At 59.4% G+C, this 8589-nt stretch overlaps 2 protein-coding genes across 2 annotated transcripts; both read right to left on the bottom strand.

Annotated features, from left to right (window-relative positions):
- Window positions 1-2525: 2525 nt before the first annotated feature.
- LOC104833278 (avidin-like) lies at window positions 2526-4064 on the bottom strand. Its single transcript, XM_010569863.1, has 4 exons — window positions 3993-4064; window positions 3253-3463; window positions 3013-3145; window positions 2526-2559 (listed from the first exon to the last, which is right to left on the bottom strand). Exons 1-4 carry the CDS (start codon window positions 4062-4064, stop codon window positions 2526-2528), a joined length of 450 nt encoding a protein of 149 aa, XP_010568165.1.
- A 2028-nt stretch (window positions 4065-6092) lies between these two features.
- LOC104833292 (avidin-like) lies at window positions 6093-7918 on the bottom strand. Its single transcript, XM_010569877.1, has 4 exons — window positions 7847-7918; window positions 7067-7280; window positions 6484-6604; window positions 6093-6192 (listed from the first exon to the last, which is right to left on the bottom strand). Exons 1-4 carry the CDS (start codon window positions 7916-7918, stop codon window positions 6093-6095), a joined length of 507 nt encoding a protein of 168 aa, XP_010568179.1.
- Window positions 7919-8589: the final 671 nt, after the last annotated feature.

The raw sequence follows: 8589 nt of genomic DNA, 5'->3' as shown, positions 1-8589 counted from the left end.
CAGGAAGCAAAGAGTGCTTGTGCTGGAGAACAAGATATAAAATCAAACGTTGTGTCGTCTCTGCCTGGGGAGGAGAGACGGGCAACGGGTTGCTCAGCCACAGGCCCTGTCCCAGGACAGGCAGAGTAATGGGATCAAGCTGTAGCTCTGCCCTGGCTGGGGCAGGCAGCCCAGGAGCATCCCCAGGGAAGCACTGGACCTTTTCCCCCAGGAGCTGTGTGCGGTGGCAGGAGGGTCTAGGACCCCATCCTTGCTTTCGTGTCGTTTTATGCAGTGATGTTGCCAGCGAAGCAGGGAGCAGCCACCAGAACCGGTGTTTGGCCAGGGGTGATGGGATCAGCACGGTGGTCCGCAGCAGTCTGGCTTGCTTGGCCAAATGTCAAGAGGGGAGAGAGCTCTGGGAGAGCAGACAGGGAGCCAGGCGAGCGCAGCGGGCTCCTCGTCAAACAGAGCCGAACACACGCTCCTGCTGCCAGGTGCTGCCTGCACCAGCCAGCACGGACCTTCCGTGCGGAAAGCTTGTGGCAGAGGCTGGGATATCGCAGAGCCCAGAGCTGGTCCCCGCAGTGCACTGGGGACCTGTCCGTGCTGGGACTTGTGGGGATGGTTGCTCTGCGGTCTCAGCCTGTGCTGCCCCAGGCTGCTATTTTTCATCACATTCTGTTCTCGTGCTGGTCTCACAGCCAGCTGCTCTGAGCCAGCAGGAGGAAGAAAGCCCAGCCTATGCCTCACACCTTGGGTTAAAGGGCAGCGACGATAAAAATGCCCAGAATGAGTCCTCCAGCTGAGGAGGCTCACACCTTGTTTCCATCAAGCAGAGGAGCAGGAGGGGCCTGGTATTTCTGGTGCCCTCCTCCACCTCCTTGCTGCAGACCCTCCGCGACACCTTTCTCCCTTGCACACTGCAGGGATTAGAGTGCAGGCTGTGTGTGCATCGGCGCTGCTTGCACGCACACACGGCCCCACGCTCTGGCTGAGGGTGGTGGGATGGTCCCTGTCCTCCCCCCCCCCCCCCGCCGCATTCCCTCTGTTATTCCCAAAGTTGACCCGTATCTCATGCACGCCCCAGAAGGTGCCTGCATCAAGCATTGTGGGAGTATGCCGACAGACGAGAAACATGAGACTTTCAGGTCAAAATGTTGTGCTCAGCCCTTGGCAAGTCCCGTACAGGTGTTGCTGAATGGAAAGCCTCTCTTTTTCGCTTGGTCGCTCCCCGACTGTCGGTAGTGCCATCTCCTTTCCACAGTAGTGACATACTGAAAGTTATGAAAGCGTGAAATGAAATTTGCCTCTTATTGCCAAGGAGGGCCTGGGCTGTGTGGGCGGTATGAAACACCTCCTGCTCACAGCTTTAAAGAAATCAGGTTTTCCTTTTCTTTATAGGAATCAGTGTTTCTCAGAGAGGTGGGAATTTCAGTCAGTAGCAGAAGAAAGACATGCCTTCCTTTCTAAGGGAAACCTAAACCCCATGTCAGCATCCATCCTATTTTTATCCACTAGCACCAGCTGCTGGGTATTGGTAGAAACAGAAAAAACATCAGAAATCTGAGCACCAGGTTAAAAAAGCAACTGGAAATACAGCAATGGAGCCACCACCTTCCCCCCGCTCCTGAAATGGGGCACCTCAGCTTTGGCAAGGCGTCTGAGGCAGAAAGCAGAGAGGTTGGGCTGGGATGCCTGAAAAAAAACCAGCCAGTGCCAGATGTGTCCTTCCCCTCTTCCCTTTCCTTGGCCACATGTGGTGCAGCAGCGGCTTCACTGGAGACCCCCACACGTGCATTGCTCAGGGGACACGGCCGCGCCAAGGGGTCTCTCTTGGGATGGGCTGTTTGGGAGCTTTCCCAGTCCCTGGGGCAGGAGGGCAGTTGGCAGCTAGCCGCCGCAGTGCATCCGCCGGGGCTGGGAACGGGAGTCTGCCGGCTCTGCAAAAGCCATTTGCAGCCGCCCTGAGCATTCAGGCGCCCAAGAAACTTCCTCTGCTCTGCTCACACGGGGAAGGCTCTGCCTGGAGCCTGCCCTGCAGCCCGGGGACATGCTGCCCATGGCATCCTACCAAAGCTGTGCCTCATCCCACTCCCTGGTCGCAGCCTGGTTTGCCCCACATCCCTGGGGGTATTTGGGAGGGACCCTGAGGGACAACTTACCCACAGCACAGCGGCAGGTTTGTAGGTGCAGCACTGCTTCACACTGCCAGGGAGAGGACATGGGACAGCCCCCATGCCCAGGGACCCCGCTGCCCTCGATGGTGCTGCATGAAGCCTCCCCATGGGAGGGTGGCTGCGGGGCAAGACAAACCCTGCAGGTTTGAGGCAGGGCAGAAACCAGAGCCAATCCCTCTATTGCCACAGAAACTTTTTATTTTTCACCTGGTGCCCAGCCTTCATGCTGGGCTGAACTTGCCTGGGAAAGCATGAACCTGCAGGCAGAGAGCTGCTGAAATGCAGCATGTCAGCGTGGGCAGAGCCTGGCTGGGGGAAGCACCATCTTCTTGCGGTCTTGGGCCTCCTGGATTTCCCCATTTGCTGTTATTTTATTCGGGTGAAAATGCTGGTGCCAACCCTGCAGGAAACCCCAAATCACTGTGGTTCACCCAGCCAGGGTCACCTACGCTGTGGTGGAGGGTAGAGGGGAAACCCAAGGGGGCGGGCACTGTGTTCCCCGCTGCCTTGGTGGGTGCTGAGTGGGGTGTCCGAGGCTCCAACACCCTGTAGTGGGGGCTGTGCTGGGTGCTGGCACCATGTCCTGCTCTCTCTCTGGTGGGGACAGTGCAAGGGAGTCCTGGGGGGGTCTGGCTGGGGTCAGACACCATCCTGGGGTCACCTACCCTGGGGCACAGCTGGAATGCAGGGGCTGGCCAGGTCACAGGGATGCTCCTTAGCCCCTGCTTGTCGTCAGTGACAAACCCATTTCACCCTCCTGGTCCTGCCATGCCTCATCCCGTGGGATTTCTCCCTTCTCCAGCCCGGGGTGCAGGAAAGCTTGGCACAGCAGTTGCTGGGACCCGGTGCTCACCGGGTGGCTTTCCAGTCCTCAGCGGGGCTGTTGGCCGCCTCTCGCAGGAGCCACAGGGCATGCAGGGTCTCTTCCCCGTTGGTGCCGGTGTAGCACTGGCCCAGGAAGGCAGTCATCTGGGTTGTGTCCGAGTCTGGAAGAGTCCAAGGTGGCATGAGTTGGGGTGGTGAGGCACGAAGCCACCCCTGGCTGCATCCCACTGGCATCCCCGCTGCAGGGTGATGGCCCCCTCCTGCCTACCTCGGAGCTGCCAGTGCACGATGAAGGAGAAGGTGGGATGCGGGACCAACCTCGCATCCTGCTGGGACCCCTCCAGTGGTGAAGTGAGGATTTCAGAGTTGCCGGCGGCAGGGCCCGGCAGGTAGGAACCGGAGAATCTGCCGTCCTTGCTGAGGACGGACACGACCATCCGGCAGCCAGTGTCGCTCCGCCATGACCCGGAGAGGAGGCACTGCAAGGCCAGCACTGTGGCTTGGGGTGCCCGGCCAGCCAGGGGGGGCATCCTGTTCCTGCCCCACCACCCTGGCTCTGCCCAGGGATGCCTGCAACACCGGGGGACGCACCACGGACCCTGTGTGGAGCTGGTGCCACCGGCATCGCCGCCTCGGCGCGAGCATGGCACTCGTGGCACTGATTGCCTTCAGCCCAACCGCTGCTCTGGGCTGTTTGCTGCTGCCACCCACGGGAGAGCGGGTCTGCCCCATGCTAAAGCAGAGGGTGTTCTGCATTGCCTGCATGCTTGGTGGGAAATGGGTTTTCTCTGGGGCATGGCTCTGTTTGCCTGTCTCTGGGCGGATTCCCACAGTGAGGAGCATCCTTGCAGGAGCGGTCCCTCCCTCCCAGCCTCTCCACTGCATAGTGCTGGTCCCACCAGCTCCAGCAGACTGGCCCCAGCTCCGTGCTGAGCACTGCAGCCCCAGCAGCAGTCTTTGGGATCTCGTAGGATGTCAGCGTGTCCCCATCACCACCCATCCCTGTACCTTCCTCTCCGCAGGGGTGACGCACACCACCAGGGCCAGGGCAAGGGCCAGGGCAAAGGCACCGCTCCCCATGGCCGCGGGGCTGCGAAGCATCCAGCACAACTCCCTGCCAGCCCTGCGCCCCGGCCCCCTTTATAGGGCTGTAACTGGAGCCCCGTGGGCACTAGACTGGCAGCTGCAGGGCGGGTGGCCTGGTGGCAGGGTGCCCGGGACAGGACAGGCGAGGTGAGGAGGTCTGCGTGACCTGGGCAGTGCCGGAGGAATGCAGGGATGAGCAAGCACGGCTGTGGAGAGAGGCGGTGGCAAGGGCTTTTTTAAGGCTCTTATAGCAGCCTGGAAAGCACCAGCTACCTTCCTTGGACATCCACCTCCTGTGCACACAGGCTGGAAATTATTACCCGCTTAAACACTTAATCGCTCCCTGCTTCGCTGGTGCCACTGCCTGACCAGGCTGTCACCCACATGGTGCCAGGGCATCCCTGGCAGAGGCAAACTGCAGCAGCTGCAGCACTGCGTGGAAGGGAGGACTCGCAACTGCCTTCAGGTTTAGCAGCAATAACGTTTCCCCAGTATCTGGATATCAGCTGCTAATTTTGCTGCTTTTGCTTTTACAAGAATTAGAGGAAGAAGTAACCACACAGGGGCATTGGGGTCCAGGAGAGTGTGTTTGCTAAATACACCCAGCATGCTAACCAGCCTTGTATTTGCACCTCTTCCTTCTATTTGCTGCTCTTAGGGTCTTTGGATGTACAAAACACAGCATGCACTGTCCCTGTGCTTCTGAGCTGCTTCTCTGCTCGCTGCAGTGCCTGAAGTAGGCATGGGGCTATGGACAACTGAAAATTAAGGTGGAATTCAGTGGCAGAAACACATGCTGTTTCCAGGACAGCAGTGTCTGGGGCACTGGATGGCAGCAGGGCTGTGCTGTGCGTACTGGGGGTGGAGGACTCCCACCCTGGGGCAGCACCGCTCAGTGCCTGCCACAACCCTTGGCATACCCTGGGACCCTGCTGCTGCTGCTGAGTGCCTTTTCCTCCAGTCTAGATGGTCCCAAAGGCTGGGGTGAGCAGAAGCCACCCTTCTCCTAGAACATCACCTCTCCTTGTCACCTTTTACAGTCCCAAACTCACAGGCTTATCATAGGGGCCTGAGAAATGCCCTCCACCGGGGGATGTCTTGCTCTTGCCCTCGATGCCATGCTCCATGTTTGGCAGGGACAAGCCGCCCTGTTTGAGGTGCCAGGGAGGTGGCAGCCACCACTCCACATCACGGCAGCGCGTACCAGACTCGCTGGTGCTGGGCCAGGCTTGACAGGCTGTACGGATAGTGTGCTGACATCCCTGGGGCTGGGTTATATTTGTAATGCTTCTGCAAGAGGCTTTGTCTTCACCCATGGACCTGCCAAAAACTTTGTGTCGAAAGAGCTGACTAAGCTTGGCAGGTATCCACAGAGGCAGATAGAGTGGCACTGCCGAAATGCAGCAGCAGAGAAGGGTAAAATCCCTGGCTGTAACCTAGGGGGACATGATGGGATGTGATGCGATGGGATGCGGTGGGATGTGATGCGATGGGATGCGGTGGGATGGGATGGGAGATTTAACTGTACATGTTTTACTTCAGGTACTGTGCAGAGCGAGGGAAGCACTTTACCGACATCTCACATCTACTGATATGATTACCTCCATCACCCAACTCTATGGAGCACCAAGTCCTGGGACTGGAAAGGTGTCTGGTGGGGATGGGTATGAAGGCACTGCAAGGAAGGCAGCTGGATTTGGGATGCTGATGCCATCTCTGCCACCAGCAGGCAGGTGGGGAGTGATGGCAAAGGGTTGAAGGTAGGGTTAGGATGGGGTGGGAAATAAGCCCAGGGAGCTGCATGAGGGGAATCAGGGAGGGATCCAGATGTTCCTGCAAAAGGGCAGTGGTGAGCCCTCATCTCTGCAGGGGTACCTGTGGGAACAGCAGCTGCCTCACAGGGGGAGCAAGGACAGTTTTTTAAAAGACAACCACAGCTGACATGTTTTTTACATTTTATTTTCATGTGAGAGGCTAGTTTTTCTTGCCTCGGGGGGGCCAGGCTGCCGCTGGAGCATGCCATCATGGGGTGGGTGAAGATGCATCCTCACAGGATGGGGACCAGATTGGCAGGATCTTTCCTTTCGGGGTGCGTTTGCGTGTGAAGACATTTCTGCCCACCCTGTGGGATGCAGAGAGTTCCTGTGGGAAGACCTGCAGACACCACCCACTCAGAGCTGCCAGTGCCGGCAGGTGACAGAGCTGTCCCTAAATGCCCCCCAACTTGCCTCAAGCAGCTGCCGGATGCCCCTGGCCAGGGCAAACCCCTTGCCAGAAGGCATTGGCATCCCTGCTGCAAACCCATGCTGGGGGGTTCCCAGGGGTATTCCCCCCACCCAGGGAGATGCTTGTCCTCAGGGGTCCTGGGGAGGGCCCCTCCGTGGGGCTGCTGCCCCCCATGTCCCCCCATTACCTCGTGGCTTTCCAGTCCTCCTCGAGGGACCCGACGGCTTCACGCAGCAGCCACATGGTGGTCAGCGTCTCCTTTCCACCGGTGTCCACGAAGCACTGCCCCGCGAAGGCGGTGGTGGCATCTGGGGAAAGTGCTTGGTGAGGGGTCGGTGAGGATGGCACCCACGCTTGCTGGCTACTTCCCCCTCCCTGGGGTCCTCCCAGTCACAACCGTGTTCCAGCTCTGACAGCCATGCGCCCACCCAACCCCTGCCGGGGGGGACTGCCTTTCCTCAGCGGCTCCCTTGGGCAAGGCAGTCTCTGTGGCACAGCATCCCCTGTGACCTAACGGGGTCCAGACCCACCACCGTCATCTTGGGCTGCCCGGCAGGGATGGGTGCAACGATGCTGGGTGAGGAGGAGCTGCCCCATGCGAGCCCAGCTTTACCTGTTAGCCCCATGCTGAGCAGGCACCACCGCCTCCCTCTGCTTGGCTGTACCAAAGCATTACCCAGCAGACTTTCCAGCAGAGGAAAAGTCCTGCTGGCTGCCTCTGCGGCTCCCAGTGCCCTCATGGTGCCATCCCCAGGTGTCCCAGCACTTACTGGAGAACTTGTCCCAGCGCACAGTGAAGGCGAAGGTGGGCCAGCCCCCCTCACCAGGCTGTTGCTGGGCGCCCTTCAGGGGGGAGACACGGGCACAGACGCTGGCAAGGGTGACCCGTGTGAGGTATTTCCCCTGGAAGTCCCCGTCATCCCTCACTGCCGAAATCTCCATCAGCGAGTCCTGCTCATTCCTCCACAGCCCGCTGAGATGGCACTGAAGGGACAAAGCCACAGGTCCTCTGCCCCTGAGCATGGTGCAGAGCGGGTCACCATCCCTCCCACCGCCCCACGGCCAGAGCCGCAAGCCCTGCTGTGAGTGCCACTGTGGGGCACAGCTTTCCCTGTCCCCATTTTGGGGAAATGCTCCCCCAGGTGCTGCTGGCTGCAGAGTGGACAGTGCAGCAAGGCAAGCGCGTCCCAGCCCATCAACATGCATGGTATGCCCAGACACAGACCCCATGGGAAGGGATGTCCTGTGCACTGTACCCCTGAGCACAGACCCCCTGGGAGGGGATGCCCCATGGCTGGTGCTCCCAGGCACAGACCCTCTGGGAGGAAATGCCCTGTGCATGGTGCCCCTGTGGGAGCAAAGCTTTGTGGAGGTGGTACCAGGTGGCTGGGGGTGACCCAGAGATACCCTGCCCATTGCCTGGACTAGGTGCTTGCGCAGTTCTCCTGCTTGTCCCAGCCTAAAATGGCATTTAAGATAGAACGCCTGGCTGCCCACGCTGCATCCCAGTGCCGTGCCCGCCACGTCCCCATCATCACCCATCCCCATACCTTCCTCTCCACGGGGGTGACACACGATGCCAGGGCCAGGGTAAGGACCAGGGCAAAGGCACCGCTCCTCATGGCCGTGGGGCTGCAAAGTACCCAACACGGCTCCCTGCCAGCCCTGTGCTTCAGACCCCTTTATAGGGCTGTAACCGGAGCTCTGTAGGCACCGGGCTGGCAGCTGCAGGGCAGGTGGCCTCATGGCAGGGTGCCAGGGACAGGGGAGGTAAAGGAGGTCGCCGTGACCTGGATAGTGCCGGAGGAATGTGGGGATGAGCACGGCTGTGGAGAGAGGTGGGGGTGCAGGGATGGTTTGTACATCCACTCTCCAAGAGGCTCTGCCAGCCCATTCCTTGCCGTGTCCGAGTTCTCGGGGTGGGCACAGCCTGGCACTGTCCCACTGCCACCGAGACCCAAACACAGCGCTGCAGCGAGTGCAGCCCGACTAGCTCTTCTCTGCTGTGCTGAATGGCGGTGTGTCCGTCCATAGGATTTCATCCTCATGGCAGTGCCCTCCTGCGTTACAAGTTCTGATGCTGTTTCTAAGCTGGTTTTTTGTCCTGGCTGGGCTGGGCTTTCCCTGGATATGGGAGCTGTGACTGCCATTGCAGCGAGAACTCAGGCACCCTTGAATTAATCCCTCTTGTAAGTGTGTCATGTCCCAATTTCTCAGGATGATGACTTGGGTTTGCTGATTCCCAGGTCAGGATTAAGATGAAATGACACCAGGCATCCTTTAACTCACAGAA

Source organism: Haliaeetus leucocephalus, unplaced genomic scaffold (assembly GCF_000737465.1).
Source record: "Haliaeetus leucocephalus isolate CR32 unplaced genomic scaffold, Haliaeetus_leucocephalus-4.0 Scaffold278, whole genome shotgun sequence".
Taxonomy (NCBI): Eukaryota; Metazoa; Chordata; class Aves; order Accipitriformes; family Accipitridae; genus Haliaeetus; species Haliaeetus leucocephalus.
The sequence above is the reverse complement of the archived record's forward strand: the minus strand, read 5'-3'. Positions and strand labels throughout refer to the sequence as shown.

Excerpts from the sequence above, each read along its gene's own strand:
- LOC104833292 (XM_010569877.1), bottom strand. The coding sequence starts at position 7,918 with ATGAGGAGCGGTGCCTTTGCCCTGGTCCTTACCCTGGCCCTGGCATCG. Across the intron at positions 7,281-7,846 it reads TCACCCCCGTGGAGAGGAAG|TGCCATCTCAGCGGGCTGTG; the intron begins GTATGGGGATGG and ends TTGTCCCTTCAG. Across the intron at positions 6,605-7,066 it reads GCGCTGGGACAAGTTCTCCA|ATGCCACCACCGCCTTCGCG; the intron begins GTAAGTGCTGGG and ends CACTTTCCCCAG.
- LOC104833278 (XM_010569863.1), bottom strand. The coding sequence starts at position 4,064 with ATGGGGAGCGGTGCCTTTGCCCTGGCCCTTGCCCTGGCCCTGGTGGTG. Across the intron at positions 3,146-3,252 it reads CGTGCACTGGCAGCTCCGAG|ACTCGGACACAACCCAGATG; the intron begins GTAGGCAGGAGG and ends GGACTCTTCCAG. Across the intron at positions 2,560-3,012 it reads GAGGACTGGAAAGCCACCCG|GGTTGGCACCAGCATTTTCA; the intron begins GTGAGCACCGGG and ends GGTTTCCTGCAG.